Source organism: Peromyscus californicus, unplaced genomic scaffold, assembly GCF_007827085.1.
Source record: "Peromyscus californicus insignis strain IS unplaced genomic scaffold, ASM782708v3 Scaffold_6__1_contigs__length_162567912, whole genome shotgun sequence".
Lineage (NCBI taxonomy): Eukaryota > Metazoa > Chordata > Mammalia > Rodentia > Cricetidae > Peromyscus > Peromyscus californicus.
This window is the reverse complement of record NW_026294584.1, coordinates 35,534,695-35,551,642: the sequence shown is the minus strand read 5'-3', so window position 1 is coordinate 35,551,642 and position 16,948 is coordinate 35,534,695. Positions and strand designations below refer to the sequence as shown.

General features: G+C 40.5%; 1 protein-coding gene across 2 annotated transcripts in view; it reads left to right on the top strand.

Annotated features, from left to right (window-relative positions):
* Fam3c (FAM3 metabolism regulating signaling molecule C) overlaps positions 1-15,244 on the top strand; it is a 46,839-nt gene extending 31,595 nt beyond the window's left edge. For both annotated transcript variants that reach the window (XM_052720006.1, XM_052720007.1), the window contains exons 6-10: positions 518-576; positions 1,624-1,674; positions 4,080-4,164; positions 13,878-14,004; positions 14,705-15,244. In XM_052720006.1, the coding sequence (XP_052575966.1) occupies positions 518-576; positions 1,624-1,674; positions 4,080-4,164; positions 13,878-14,004; positions 14,705-14,794 (412 nt within the window). In that variant the 3' untranslated portion in view covers positions 14,795-15,244. The remainder of the gene's footprint in view (positions 1-517; positions 577-1,623; positions 1,675-4,079; positions 4,165-13,877; positions 14,005-14,704) is intronic.
* Positions 15,245-16,948: the final 1,704 nt, after the last annotated feature.

Below are 16,948 nucleotides of genomic sequence, written 5' to 3'. Positions count from 1 at the left end.
TTGGCTTCTTGACAGTGGTGGAGATTGAGTCCTGCTCTGCCCATGTCTTAAAGGATTGCCTCAGGTGGCACTGTACAGTACAGAGTAGTAGCACTGTGGCATTTGAGACATAATGCTTCTATTTTAAAGAATTTACTTTCTTTGTATGTGTCTGGATGTGTGCACGTGAGTACAGGTGTTGATGGCGGCCAGAGGCATCAGATCCCCTGTAATTGGAGTAAGAGGTTGTTGTGAGCCTCCTGACATGGGTCTGGATCCTCTGTATGAGTAGTACATGTTCTTAACCACTAACTATTTCTTGAGCACCATTGTACCTTTATGTGTATTTTTTAATTTTATGAAGTATTATTTGAGTTGACATTATAGTTGACTCAACATAAGGCTGTCTTTGATGTAGTAAGTTTTTAATGTGCTGAGTTGAGTGTTTGATATGTGTATAATACCTTTTTTTGCATTGTATTTTTGTGACATGTTTCCATATATTCTAATGAGTTTGTCTTGACTTCTTTCCCTTTAGTTTGATGAGTGGTGTTAAGAACAATGTTGGAAGAGGAATAAATGTTGCCTTGGTAAATGGTAAGACTAGTTATTGTACTTTATTGATGTAGTCAATGGGTATATTTATGCCCCACACTAAAATTTACCCTTGGCATCAGAGTAGAAAGCACCACTCAATACTGAAGCCTTCCCAAAAAGGGTACCCTCTTGTCCAAATCATTGTAGATGAAGACTTGGGATCTTCTTATGGGTAGCACGTTTTCATGGCATATTGCAGTCATGTACATTGTGTGGCGAGCTTCTTGTGAAACTGCAAGCTACTAGTCTGATACTAAGTGGATGCCATCTTGCTGCATCTTTTAGAATTCCTACTTAATATGAAGTTAGGTAATCAGGATTAAGGGTGTGTAAAATGACAAAGGATGGTGGATTCCTAATAAGTAGAGGGAAGAATAAAGTCATAGTTTGTTGTAAGTTTTCAATACTGTCCACATTCTTCTCAGAGGTTCATTTGTGCAAATAAGTTCACTGAATCCTGGACATAGTGTGTGTTAAAAAAGTCAGTTTTAAGCATCCAGCCCACGAAGTACGGGCTGCCTTTGTACGCCAGCGTCTGTTCAGCCACTTATTTCCCATAACTGCCTGGGGTGAGTAGAATCTCCCAGCAGCTCAGCCAACCCCCAGCAGGGAAAAGCTCTCTTTGCTCTTATTCATAGGTGATAATTATCTGACTTTGTACTTTCTTTTTTCCAAGTAAAAATTTTAATGTCTCTTCTTCTACTAAATTGATCTTTGAGATAAAATAAGTATACATTTTATTTGGAAAAAAAAAAAAAGCTTTAGTATAGATTGTTGTTTTCGTCCTGATTTAAGTAGATAATCTCTTTGCTGTAGAGGTTATGTATTGGTGGTAATGTCTTGGGTTGATGATCGTACATGAACGTGAAGTGTAGCACAGAACTGATCTGAAGTCAGCGATGCATAGCTGTGTGTATGATTCAGATCATAAGTTCTAGAAGCAGTTCCTTCTGTCGATGAGTTCATGCCACTCGTTGGGTTAGACCATTTTTTTTTCTACCCTGATATTTCCGTTGTGTGATTTAATATGTATTCTGTCTCTTTCAGGGAAAACAGGGGAGGTGCTAGACACCAAATATTTTGACATGTGGGGAGGAGGTACGTGCAACTTACCCTGTGCTCCTGCTGGCTGACGCTGAACCCATTTGAGAGAGAGCTGTGCCCCTGTTTGCATTTCCATTTTGTTTCCCTCTATCTGCTCTCACTGCATGTCTGGCCATGTTTAAGTGGGCTGTCATGTTGCATGCCGTTTGGTTATGGTAGGAAGATTGCCTGTGATTGAGATTCCAATGAGATTTGAAGGACGTTAGCGCCCCTGTTCTGACAGGACAACTGACTCAAAGCCCTGAGTCGGTTTCAATTTCTGCCTGAAAGTCAGAATCGTCTGAAGACTAGTATAACCAGTTCACTCAGTTTTAGACTGAAATAATCCCATTAATCTATCCAATTTCTACCTTTGAATTTTGCTATTACAGTAGCAGACATTTGAGAAAAGACGTGGGCTTTCTTTTGTAATTTACTGGACTCAGAACAAGCCACAGGTATTTTTCCCTTCTGTGTTTGGGAGTCCTAGGAATAGCTTCAAATAATGTCACCATCAAATACTGATGAAATTGAAGCAAATACTGGCTCCCTAAAGAATGTTACCCCAAAGAGAAAGATCTCTTTTTTAAAACAAAGAAAACATATTTATTTTCATGATTTTGATGGTGTGTAGGTGTGTGTCTGCATGTAGGTATGTACACATGGTGCAGGTGCCTGAGGAGGCATGTAGCACTGGACTCCTGGAGCTGGAGTTACAGGTGTTGTGAGCCACCTGATGTGGGTGCTGGAGCCTGATTCAAGTCCTCCAGAAGAGTAACAAGTTACTCTGGAGTTAGCGACTCACTCAAGGTTAGCCTAACCTCTGAGCCACCTTTCCAGTCCCCAGGATTTCTTCGTCTTTAAGGCAGGCAGGCCAACCTGGCTTACCTCTCAGTTCCCTGGCTTCTTTATATATGCCCTACAAGCCAGCAGCTCTCAGGCTTCCAGACATTTATGTTCAGTTTTCAGACAAGCTAACATGTCCAATATTTCTTCAGCTTTTAATAAGATGCTATGTATTATTTATTTAAGCTTTAGAGAATGTTTCATAACTGTCAGAGCTATATTAAATTACACTGTTCCCATCAATTTTAGATTCTGAGAGCATAATTGCTCTTAGTATAATTTATAACATAGAAACTCTTCCATGAAGCTGTTGAAATTGGGCATGTAAACAGAGCTCTGGTATGGCTCTCACTGCCCATCACAGGCACCAGATTTCTGCCAAAGACTCTTCTTGGTTCAGAAATAATAGCAGTTTAGTGCCATCTTTTCATTTCAATGGAAATGATTTGTTGGCATTTATGTTTCTACGTTGAAAATGCGGTTTTTGGTAAAATTATAATCAATTAGAGAAAAAATTTTTGGAATCTTTGATGTTGAAAAAAATAGGGAAGACTTGCAGTAATATAGGTTTGGAGTACATTTAGACTTGTGGTCTATAAGGAAAGCTAACATTGCAAAGAATCCGTGGTGGAAAATGCTTTAGTACTTCACCAGTCTGTCTGGCAGCACCAGCTTGCACTCAGCAAGCTGGAGTATCGTGAAGTTCCTGTGGACTTGATACGGAAGAGGACCGATGTTGGCCATAATTAGTTTGGCTTTCAGTCACTGCCTGCATTCCTTCCCCCAGTTTGTTACAAAGTGATACACCTAGAAACTATAAATCTGCCTTCTTACAGAGGTCTCCTGAGGAGTGGATAGAAGCAGGGCTTCCTGTTCCCAGTAAAGCACCCATATTAACATTCAAGGCCATGCCCCTTATGGTCCCCAAAGCTTCACATGAACCTGAGAATCAGGGACTGTAAGCCCAGTTACATATTTTCACGTGGACCTGAGAATCGGGCTTCCTATGGACTGTAAGCTAGTTATGTATTTCTTCACATGAACCGGAGAATCAGGCTTCCTGTGGACTGTAAACCCAGTTATATATTTTCATGTGGACCTGAGAATCAGGCTTCCTGTGGACTGTAAGCCCAGTAATGTATTTCTTCACATGGACCTGAGAATCCGGCTTCCTGTGGACTGTAAGCCCAGTTACATACTTCTGAGATCCCTGAGTTCCTCACTTTATAAGAGATGCATTTACATGACTTTACTATGGATTTTTATTGGCCTTGATGGTATGAGTATGAAAGACACAAGATGATTCAGAACTGGGAAATAAATCAGGAAATGGAGGGACCATATTAAAGAATCAATTTGGTAATTTTGTTTAGTATGTATTTTTTCCTTCCCTGGGTGAACTCAAAAACCTTGAGTTTTTAAACTTTTCCTAAGATTTGTCTGTTTTACCTGTACATTACTTTTCATTAGATAGTTGTTTTGTGGAAACTGCCTATGACATTAACTTTAGAAATTGTTGTGATAGTAATTCCATCATCTACAAAGAGAGCCCCCAACCCTTTTTTTTCTTTCAGATGTGGCACCGTTCATTGAGTTTCTGAAGAACATACCAGATGGAACAGTCGTGTTAATGGCAACATACGACGATGGAGCAACCAAGTATGTAAATTAAAGCCGGACACAGCTTTTGGAGCTATCCTTTATCCTTTAAAAAGCAATGCATTTTCATTGAAAAACAGTCTATTAAGTTAAGGTAGCTGTAGATAAGCACTATCGCCTTTTAAAAAGTCTTATTTCTTTCCTATCTTTATGTGTAAAGATTCTTCATGTTAGGATGAAATTTAAATCACATTTACGTAGTATTTTTTACTTTCTTTTATATTGTAACAGTATTAAACTATTTTCTCTAACATTCCTCTGTTTTGTAGTTTGGAGTAACATTCTTCAGTAGCATTTTTATGGCTCCTAGCAGTTTGGCCTCTGGGCTCACATTGTGGAACAGTTCCTCTGTAACTGCAAAGGTTTTTCATCTGATGAATAATTTGATAACTGTTTTATATAATTTTTTCTCTGTACTTTTGATTACAACATTATGGTGAATTTCTAAAAGTGAAATTAATGGTCAAGGACATAGATGTGAGGTGTGTGTGTATGTATGTGTAAGTGTGTACGCGTACATATGAGTGCTGATACCTATGGAGGCCAGAAGTGTTAGATTCTGTGCAGCTGGAGTTCCGGGTAATTGTGAGCCACGTGACATGGGTGCTGAGAGTCTAATTTGGGTCCCTTGCCCGAACAGTGGCATTCTTGCCCACTGAGCCTTCTCTGCAGCCCAGGATTTATATAGTTTTCATAAAGTTTAACAGGTGATAGTTTTGTAACTTACTTTCTTGTATTGTGTAAGTTGTCAAATTTGGAAAGCATAGAAAATCACAAAGAGAAAAAGTAACTTACTTTCTTGTGTATGTTGTGAAATGTGAAAAGCATAGAAAATCGCAAAGAGAAAAAGAAGTTAGATCATCTCATTGTGCAGGGATAACAGTTAAAAACATTGTAGATTCTTTCCATTTCCGATAACTTCCTGCACAGTCTCTGCACTTTAAGTATTGCAGATGGTAGCACTTAAAACATACCTTTTCCACTTATTTGGTATATATTTCCCCATATTAAATATTTCTTACAATATAGTTGCTCATGTCTCATTGTTTTAAAATGTATGATTTTATAATTTTAAAAAAAATCAATGTGACCTGTTTTCTTAAGATAAAAATTTTAAGTGAGATTATTGAGTCTTAAGGTATGTGTACAATTTTTAGAGTGTTTTAAAATGTATGATTTTATAATCTTAAAAAAAAATCAATGTGACCTGTCTATTTTCTTAAGATGAAAATTTTAAGTGAGATTATTGAGTTAAGGTATATGTACATTTTTTAGAGTTTCCAGTTGCAGAATTTTTTTAATGGCTTATTTCATTATGAGATTAGACTTCTGTGTGTGTGTGTGTGTGTGTGTGTGTGTGTGCGCATGGTAGGTAAGTTTTTTCTTTCTTTTTTATTTTTGTATTTTCTTTTATGAATTATCCTTTGACCATTCAAGTTGACCCATATTAATTGGTAAGAGCCCTTTATATCTTAAGCTATTATTAACAAGTTCTTTTATTGAAAATATAGTTTTTGTAGACAGTTTGCTTTTAATTTTGTCAACTTTAGGTACCTTTGACTTCTGGCAGAGTAGGGTGGCATTTCCATAGTTGAACCTGCAGGTTTTTCCTTTTAGTTTTTCTGACTCTTAAGCTCAAGAACTATTTTTCCATCTCCTAACTAGATAAGTAGTAGATTTTCTCTTGCAGAGATTTTACTCTTTTCCTGTATTTTAAAAACCCATTTGTCGTTTCCAGAGGTTTCCAGCGTCTGTGTTGTGTCAGGCTCCAAGATGGCTTGGATTTTCTCTAGCTCTCTTCTGTCAGCCTCTGTCTTTCTCTTCCGAAAGACACTGTTTCAGTTGCTCAATGACTGCTCAGTGAAAATGAGCATGCTTTATTCCTCTCGGGTATTATTTTTTAGAGCGTTTTGTGAATGACATTGACATTGCATCTTCACTGATTCAGCTAATGATAATGTTCAGTCTATAAACTCGAAGCTTAATGTGACTGGCAGGTTCAGCTGGTTTTCCATAGCTACATAGTACAGAGTCTAGTTAATTAAACTTTATTCATTAAAAAGGTGACTTGTGCATTGGTTTGGCTAGATTATGGGTTATTGTGTGTGTAATGACAACTTTCAGTATAAAAGCTCCTTTTCCATCTAGACACACAAGACCTTTCTTTTTTATCACATGCTTTTATTACTGAGCCTGATGGGAACTCAGATGAGATTCGGATGTCGCCTTGAGAAGGTCACACTGTGGATGCCCTGAAGGCCACCTGAAGCAGGCAACAAGCCTGAGCAAGTTCCTTAAATCTCAGCTGTGTCCTTCGACTTCCCGCCTGCTGGAGGCCAGCACCCTCGCTGCTTCCCTATTCAAAACAAAGGAGGCAGAGGCGACAGGGAAGAGATGCTGTCTTTTCAGGGTGGGCTCTCAATGCTGTTCAGCAGTCCTCATTTCGGGTAAATGGAACAGCAAGACAATGAAAGCGTTCCCTCGTCACCTGATACCAAAATATTTGAAGCTAATTGACATTTTTCTTGTAGTTTTCCAGGCTCAATACACATAGCTTTGAAAACCTTTTATCATATTAGGCTCTTGTTCATTTTCCTTCCTGGCTGCGTTTCTTGGGCATTCTTCAGTTCATTATTGTCTCTCTTTAAATTAAACACAGTGTTCCAGATGTGGCCTGGCCAGAACGGCTACAATGGAGACGCTAACTTGCCATGTTTCGGAGATTACATTTCTTTGAATATTCATGCTGACTTGAATTATATTAGTTTTCTCTAAGCAATCAAATCACATTTTTGGCTCATAAATTTTTGGTCAAGTGAGATTGTTAAATTGTCAGATCTTTTCCTTTGATCTCAGACTTTTTTTTTCTAAGCCACTGCCAAGTCAGGTTTTTCTTCATTCAGAACTTGATTTTGTTTAATGTAAATGAAGAACTTTATATTCATTTATTCCTGTTAGATGTGATTGTACTGATTGGGCCTGCTTGGTCTTGAGTCTGACGTGTGTCCTCGGACGGTTCCGAGATCCAGGCTTTGTACTCACTCCAAAGTCATGTGTCTAAATTTAAGCCCTTGATAAAAATGTTTACCGAGGGCAGCATGCCACCAAACTGGAGACCTGGTTCCTCACGGGATTCTTCTGTTAATCCATGGCAGGGATGGCTTTGCAGACAACGGTCAGTGTCCCCCCGGTAGGCGGGCTCTCCAGCTGCGGCTTAGTTCTTTTACTCACAGCAACGTTTTCTGAGGCGATCAGTTGCTGACTTGAAATTCATAGAGGAAACTAATTACAGTGCCTGACCTGCTGCCATGAGCTTAAGTTTCAGAGATGTCATTTAGCTTGGCCTGATTCACTCCTGTGCCCATCCAGCTAACTCCCCCTTGACGTCTCCCTTCACTGTTATCCTCACAAGGGCTGTGTGTTGTCTTCTGATCCAGAGTTTTGTTAGCGGTTGGAATTTGGTTTATTGGAGTCAGGGTTGTAGGTGTACACTGTCACTCTGGCTTTTAAGTGCAGTTCTAGAATCAAATTCACGTCTGTTGGTTTGCCCACCATGCACTTTACAGCTAAGCCATCATCTCCTGTTTGCCTTAAAAACAAAACAAAACAAAAACTAGATAATCAGTTGGTGTGTCCTTCCCTGGGGGAGACTGTTTCTCAGCTTCCTTAGTTGTCTGTGGTGATCTGTCTAGGGTTGAGGCCTCCTGAGCGCCCCCTCCCTGCCGTGTTAACATGTCTGTTGGTATTCTTGTTCAGGTCATGTTTAGGCATGTTTGAAGAGACTTCATGCCTGCCCCTGCTGACATTTCTAGCTACTGACATTTCTACTCACAGCAGACTTCCTGTTCCTCTGACTTTTACAATCTTTTTGCCTTCTCTTCTGCCTGAGCCATGGAAGTGCCAGCATATGGACAGAGCATGTTGTATTTATTCATTTAGGAACACACACCACCACACCACCACCAATTAAAGAAAAAGAGTCTGGACATGTGACTCACGCCTTCAGTCCCAGTACTGTGGGGTGAGGGGGTGGGAGGGGGGCGGTCTATATAGTGAGCTTCAAGACTGCCAAGGCTACATAATGAAACCCTATCTCAAAAGAGAGGAAGGGAGGGAGGGAGAGAGAGGGAGGGAGGAAGGGAGGGAAGGAGGGAGGAAGGACATGAATTAAATTGGAGAGGGGGGGAGGGAGGAAGGACATGAATTAAATTGGAGAGGGGGGAGGGAGGAAGGACATGAATTAAACTGGAAAAAGATCAATGAAAGGGGTATGTGGGAGGATTAGGAGGAAGGAAAAGGAAAGAGAAAATGATGTCATCTCAAAAACAAAAAGCAAAGATTATTTTTAAAAATAAAATATAAGAGTTATAGAAAGAAAACTCCAGAGTGTTAACACTTTTAATGTCTTCATATCTCCATTTTTTGTTTCTAAAACAGTTGCCACTTCCTTAAATTGTCTTAGTGGTTTCCTTTAGAAATGGTGTGTGTGATGTATGTAGACCCAGAGCCTAGATCGTCTTTGAAGTCCTGACCTGGACTTGGTTGAGTTATGGCTCTCTTTTCCATCACCCAAGCCATGCTCGCTTCCCTGGGCAGACTGCCTTGATCAGACAGTATTCTGTTCCTCTTTCTGTAACACCAGGGTCCCTTCATTACACGTCGCTACTCTTTTTGTCTTTGTAGCAGATGCTGTTTTTTTGTGGTTTTGAGTTCTGTTTCATTCTGACATGGCTAGTTTTTATAGTATTTCGAAAAACTTTGTCTTTAGTAATGTGGTTTACCTTATACTTTTTTTTTGGTGGGGGGGTGGTTCGAGACAAGGTTTCTCTGTGTAGCTTTGTGCCTTTCCTGGAACTCATTCTGTAGCCCAGGCTGGCCTTGAACTCACAGAGATCTGTACCTTATGCTTTAAAAGCTTTCCTGTTTTCAATTAATTAAGCCTTTCCTGTGATAGCACTAATTTAGAAATTACCCCCTTTCCAGATTTTTACATAGTTAAATTATTAGTTGTGTTTGTTTGCTTGCTTGTTTTTGCATTTATTTATTTCATTTATTTGTTGGGGGTGGGGACGGGGTACATGTCACATGTGTGAAGGTCAGAGGACAGTTTTCAGGAGCTGGCTGTCTCCTGCCGTGCGGGCTCCAGGGATCAAACTTAGGCCACCAAGCTTGTAGGCATGTGTCCTGACCCACTGAGCCATCTCCCGGCCCATGTTTGCTTGCTTTCAAAGAACTACATCCTCATAAGAATTCCTTAGGAGCTGTGTTTCATCTCTGGTTTCGATAGCCCCCTGTGATTATATTTCTTAGTCTTCAGACTTCAGAGGAGTGTGACTGTTTTCTTCCAGAATTCCTGGTACTTATATTTCCTACATTGTTCCTTCCTGCTGATAAGAATTGATCCCAGAGCACCAGTTCTCCCTTTTCTGTTCTGTGCTTGGGAGGAGAGGCATGGCTTGGCTGGATGGTGTAGGCCTGCTGGGTATACCTCCTTAAAGAGGCATGGCTTGGCTGGATGGTGTAGGCCTGCTGGGTGTACCTCCTTTCCCAGTAAGGATGGAACCTGATTGGAGACTTCCATCTCCAGTTGTTCCCTGTGTGGTAGAGTATTCACCAGAGGAGACTGCTCGGACATGGGTTTAAGTCAGTAGAAAGTCTTTGTTAGCCAGCCGGCAACTGCACTGGGTGTTCAGGACCCCAGTGATCTCAGCCTTTCTCAGGGTGAGCTTTTAAGCATAAAAACTATGCCCTGGGTTGACATACTTCAGTTAACAAGAACAGTTAGCTGGAACTGGAACTATAGAAGCCATTTAGAGACTTTCCCAGTACTATGGACTTTGATAGATTGGGTATTTGTTTTCATTTTGGCAGGTAGCACTGTCTAGGTGCTGAGTTTTGTGTGGCCTGGATGGGACTTCCATCATGGAGTCAGTTGTGCTAAGATCTGTGTCTACTAAGATCTGGGGCCCTATTATACCTGTCTCTGTTCTGGGTCAACCCTATGCAGCATTAGGATGGCTTTACAAAAAAAGTGACCCCCTGACTTTGTTTCTTTTCTGTTATGTCATTGGAAAGCCTTTTATTTACCTTAAAGAAAGTTCTTCACTAAAATAGTTGATTCAACATAATCCCTTAAAAATGTATTACACTTTATTTATTGTGGACGTGTGAATGAACACACACATTCCATGGTGTGCATATGGAGGTCAGAGGACAGCTTGCCAGAGTTGGTTCTTTACTTCTACCATGTCTATCCTGGAGAACAAACTCAGCTCTTCATGCTTGGTGTCAAGAGCTTTTATCTTCTTGAGCCATCTTGCTGTCCCCCAACATAAAAAAGTGTGTGTGTGTGTGTGTGTGTGTGTGTGTGTGTGTGTGTGTGTGTGTGTATGTGTGTGTATATGACAAAACATTGTGTAGGCATGTGTGCCCTTGAGGACATCAGTGTCCTTTTCTTGCTCTCTGCGTTATTCCCTTGAGAAAGGGTCTCCAGCTGCACCTGGCACTTACAGTTTCTCAGCTGGGCCATTGGTCAGCAAGCAAGCCTCAGGTATCATCTTGCAGCCTCCATGCTCTCCCTAGCACCAGGGATACAGACGTATGTGGCCTTGCTGGCTTTCGGTGGACATGCTGAGGCTCAAGCCCAGGTCCTCATGCACTCTTAGCCACCAAGTCATCTCCTTAGCTTTTTAAACATCAATTCAGAACTCAGCTAGTTAATACCATTAGTAAGTACTAAACACACAGCAAGTCCTTACTACTTCCTTCAGAACCAAAAGCTTATATCTCCGAGTTTTATGCTGTATTGATTATTCTGGGCTTTTAAAGAGAAGACATTTTGACACCTGTATATGTTACATTGTATGGACACGGACTGCTTTACATTGATTTAGACTTCCTTCTGAAATAAGAAATTGCTTAAAATAGAATACAACCAAAAGGAACACTGAAACGACCCACAAACTCTACACAGGAAGATCAGGGAGCATTAGAAGTCATCAATAAGTGATTTGATAGTTAAACCCAGACACCTGGGTTTATGGGTCTATGTCTGAGCATTGTGGCCATGATTTGTTTCAGGAAAAGGTAGAAAGCAGTTACCAGCAAGGGTACAAGTCCAGGGGGAAAGGCTGGAGGGAACCAGAGCCAGGTTTCCAACAGTCCTTTTATTTATTTTAAACTTTTAAATTCTGTGTGCATTTGTGTGCTTGTACGCGCATGCATGTGTGTGTGTGTGGTGTATGTCTCTGTGTAGAGGTCAGAGCAGGGTATTAAATGTCGTCTATTGCTCTCTGACTTACTGCCTTGAGACAGGGTGTCTTACTGAACTGAAAGCTGACTAGTTGAGCTGACATCGTTTGTGCACACATATATAGTTCTAGAAAGGGTAGGTGCTCTTCTCAGATGCATGTGTCCAGATGCCAGCAATGCCAGTCTTGCTGGCAGGCTTTCTGAGGGGAACTTAGGTCTTTTATGCTAATTCCTTTCTGCACAAGAACATCATAATGTTCTCATGGAAAATGCAGGAGTTAACGGAGTCAATTTGATTCTTGCTCTGGTTAACTTGACATGGTTTATCCACATGGATCATAATGTTCACTTGTGAAATTCAAAAGCACAGAAAGATGATTGACTGCACCTTCAGTATATGTGTTTTAGTTCATATAAACTCTTTGATAGGAAATATTTTACTTTCTGTTTTTTAAAATAGGGGGGCATACCTGCATTTGGGTAACCCAACTGTTTGGGGTGCAGTTGTTACCATTGTTTGTGGATTTAAGATTCATTATACTTTCTCTGAGGAATAAATGTGAATGGAGCCCTATGGCTGTCTTAGGAGGCAGTGACATTGGCACCCCATGAGCCGACTGCCTGTCAGCCACATCACAATATGTTTTATTCTTCTTCCAGGATCACAGCTCATCCGGCTGTGTTGACAGAAGCAAAGAATTCTTTCAAAAGTAGCCAGAAAGTAGAGCACATAGCGAAACTGCATGTGTAGAAGAACCATGACTTTTTGGGACACAGGACTCAGCTAGTCCTTTCAGAGTTACCGTCCAGTGCAGAAGGTGCTCCACAATAGAGCAAACCATGGGAAGTGATTGCTGAGCCCATGCGGCTGGCCCGAAGCTTGTGAGCATCCGTGAGAAGGTCTTCACACAGGCTCAGATGGCATGGGCTCTTCTTCTTCCTTTTTTTTTTTAAATAGCCCACTCGTGCACATGAGTGTGTGTGTGTGTGTGTGTACATGTCTGTACATATGTACATACGTGTGTGTACATGCACACGTGTCCTCAGAGGCCAGAAGCATTGGACCCTAGAACTGAAGTTTCACATGGTTGTGAGCCACCCATTGTGGGAACTGGGAACTGAGTCCTTTACAAGAGCTGCACCAGCCCTTCACTACTGCCCCGTTTCTCCAGTCCCATTATTATTATTATTATTATTATTATTATTATTATTATTATTATTATTATTATTAATTTTCATGAGCTCTTTTTGAACCTTTTCAGTTCACTTGTTCACACTGCGTCTTTTCAGAAGTGAGTCGGACAGGCTGTGTATTCCAGGGGCTTTTTGCTTATTTTCTCAGAGTCTAGTGAACTTCCTCCAGGGTGACCCTATGTAGCTGTGTTTGAAACAGTCCCCATGTCCTGTGGATGTGATTATTTGAATACTTGGTGAGAGCTGAATGTTACATCAGTGTGTTCCATATTTTATAAAGCTCCCCTTTTAAATGCAAGGCACCCCACGTATCTCATCAGTTTAAGATTGTGGTTTGTCCATTGAGGCATCAGAGAGCTGAAGGCTATGCTGGTGTGAATCGGCACCTTCCTCATGATTGTCCTGCTGGGACACACACACACACACACACACACACACACACACACACACACACACCCCTGCCTCGGGTGCTAGCAGGACGGATCTATAGGAATCTATAAAAGGTGGCTTTTGGTTGTCATTGGTGGTGGTTTTGTTTGTTTATATTGCAGGACTTCGTGTCAAATAGCCCGGGTACCTGATCCTCAGTGTTCCTTTTCTAGATTTATAGCTAGTGTTCATCTGCTTTGTTTCTGCTCTTTGGGAGGCAGGAGAGGGAATCACTCCACATGTGGGATCCTCACAGATATTTTTAATGGCATCCTTCAGTTGAGAGTTTGTCTGGAGGCTGACTTGTCATTGCCTACCTGATAAACATTTAGCCCTCGCGTGGCGTCTACGTTGGTTTTTATTAAATAACCGAAGTACAGTTTATATATCTATTCTCAAAATTTGTCTTAAATAAAAGACAATGCTAAGAAGCCTCTGGTACCCATCAGCATTCACTTTTCTTCCATTCACATGGAACTCACAAAGGCTTTGATGGAGAGTAAGTGAAAGACACTGGTTGCTTAGGAGCTGGATAGCCCTGTAGGCATCTGTTAGCAGGGCCACGGTCTCCCCTGATGATGAGTGGACTTGGAAATAACTAAATGAAGACACATGTTAGGAAATGCAGATGTTTATAGGGTACTCTCTTAACTGCTTGCGTCTTGACTTTGCCTTTCATCACGAAAGTAGGAATGTTGTTTTAGAATTTTTTTTCTGTATTCATTTTGGTATATTCTCTGATTTAATCTGAAACATTTCCACCCTCATATTCAGCGAGTCTCTCGGTAAGTATTTAAAAAGTGCAATGCCCCGTGTTTATGTCTTGTCCTCTCTTTCAGACTTACTGATGAGGCGCGGAGGCTCATTGCTGAGCTGGGCAGTACGTCCATCACCAGCCTTGGTTTTCGAGATAACTGGGTCTTCTGTGGTGGGAAGGGCATTAAGACAAAAAGCCCCTTTGAACAGGTTAGTGTGTGAGATGTTCATAACTAATGGGCAAGAGTAAATTAGTGAAATGTTCTCATATAATATTTGCATACCAGTTATTTGAAAATTAGATTAAGTGGCAGGCAGTAGTGGTACTCTCCTTTAATCCCAGCACTTGGGAGGCAGAGGCAGGTGGACCTCTGAGTTAGAGGCCAGCTAAGGCTATGAAGAGAAACCTGGTCTCAACCCTTGCCATCCCCAAAAAAGAGGGAAAAAAAAATTGGATAAGCAAATACTGAATATCTCCAGATAGTTTTTACAAGTTCTTGGCAAATAATTAAAATAATGATGACTTTAAAAACATTTCTTCAGAATTAAAATTATTTCCCTCTTATACAACAGTGCATTATCGCTCTCAGTTACTATGGATTTCAGTTATACTTTGATGCTCGAATCAGCTAATTTTGCAACTATCTCAGAACTGAAATAGAATATAAACTTATTGACAAGTAATCCTTTAAAAACATTTGTAGATTTTTCTTTACAAGCTTTTTGTTCTTTAAGGTTTGCCAGATAGCTCCCAGCCCACAAGGGTCACTCAGTGAATGTCTTGAGCTGTGGTTTCTGTTACCTCACTGTTGATGTGTGTTACTGAGATGAGAACGAGGGGGTTATGTTACTGCAAGTTAGCAGACCACAAGCATTTGTTAAGCTGTGTCCTCTCGTTGTGTTCCCTCAGCACATAAAGAACAATAAGGATACAAACAAGTACGAAGGATGGCCTGAGGTGGTCGAGATGGAAGGATGCATCCCCCAGAAGCAAGACTGAAGGGAGTGTGGAGAGGAGAGGAACGCACTTTGACCCTGAAGGAGAGCTGGGAAGCAGCCGCTCCGTGTACATATTTTAGTAGCATGCGGCCATCCAGGGTGTGCATGAGCCAGATTGTCTCTGTCGATTCCAGGATTATTTATTGCTAACATAAATGGCTACCTTTGTAAATAGTCCTCATACTGAACAAATCGCTGAGCCATTTTTAAGCACAGTTCCCTAAAAGTACAATGTTTAGATTTGAGTGGCAATAATGTACTTTAACTCTAAAAGCATATTCAGTGGGTAACCAGGCAGGCTGTATAGGCATTGATTTCTATTCTGGTTGCTGTGAAACTATCATGGAAAAAACATGGCTTTTAGGGAGGAAATTTTGTTCGTACATATGTCTCTGTATAAATACCTGGCATGTGATGACAGTATCCTTTAAATTAAAGAGATTTTTGGCTAGTTGTGTGTGTAATGTTATCTTACAGTCTGACTTCTGGTGTACTTCTTTTCATAGTCTTTATTTTTCCTTCCAAGGAAACCAAGAAATAAAATATTTCACATGAAATTTTTTCATCAGACTTGTGAAAAGCACAACAATTTTTTTTAATACATTGAAAATGAACATTAATGTAGGTGTCATTTGGGGCTCATCTTCTAGAGCTTGTGTTAGTGTGAATTATATGATTTTGTATAAGCTATTTAGAGTAACCCTAGAGGTGGGAGAGAACCGGAGAACCAGGCCAAGTCCCTTCCTCAAACTCATCAGGTCATCCAAGACAGCCGGGTTAGCACAGTTTGGGTGATGCAGACATTGGTCTGCTTTGCTACCTTCATTGACCACATGGTCTTAGAAGAGGAATTCTTTGCTATCATAGCTTTGATTTGTAAACCAAGAAATTCTGTTATTTACTTCTAACTTCATAATAACAACTGTTGCCTGCAATTGTAGTAGAGTATTTGAAAAGTCCTAATTACTTCATTAGGGCACTAAATACCCTAATATCATATGCGACATGTATGGAATAGCTTAAAATGCATCATAACCAAAAGTAGTTCTCATGCTACCTGTCATGGGATGAGGCAACACTTCAAATTGGAACCTAAAATTTAGGTGGTTCGTATAAAAATCAAAAAGCAGTATTTGCTGTTTCGTTAAAAGCTGGAAGCAGTTCAGATACTTCTGGAATATTACTGACCTTGTGGTACCGTTTCTTCCCACAAACTGAATGTAGTAGTTCACAAGGAGATACATCTTCTGTGTTCAGACAAGTTTTGTACACTTTTAAGAGTTCTGGTGCTTCTATATCCATATCCATATAACTCATATCCAGCATGTACGTCTTGACATGTAAAATATTTCCCTTGATTTTGTAAGCCGTTTTACACTTTCAGGGGATTGAAAAATAAATGTTGCAATTTTTTTTTTTTAAATAATGTAAGTACTCTTGGTTTCACATTGTGAATTTGAGGTGGGCTCTGTGGCGCAATGGATAGCACATTGTGAATTTGTGTGTGTGTATGTGTGTGTGTTTGACAAAGTACATACTATACCTGCAAAACATCACATGAGTGTCTTTTTGACAAATGGTTTTTTTGTACTTCCTAATGTAAAAAATTAAGTCTCTGCCATCAAACACAGTAATACTCTGGATATATTTGAACATGTATAGAAGTTAAGTTGCTTGACAACAGGCTGTCCCTTTGAATTTTAAAGACTGGAGAGATGGATTTTACAGTTGTATAGAGTGTTAGGAGGGGTGAGATTGGTTATGTAACTGCTACGGAGCAGTCACTTTTGTCTGGATCCTGTCTGTCTTGGTTGTGCCAGCTTAACTCTGGAAGCAATAATCAACTGTTTTACTTTCACATCAGCCTTAGAAGTGAAGTGATGCTCATTTAATGTTGAGAATTTTGTTTATTAAAATCAAAGCTCTGACACTGCCATGTAGTAGTTGAAGTGATGTGAGAGGGTCGGCTGCGGATGCAGTTCCAATTATCACAGATGCTTCCCTAGCAGAGGTGGGTGTTAGAAAAAGGAAGGAGGGGCTGGAGAGATGGCTCAGAGCTTAAGAGCACTGACTGCTCTTCCAGAGGTCCTGAGTTCAATTCCCAGCAACCACATGGTGGCTCACAACCATCTGTAATGAGATCTGGTGCCCTCTT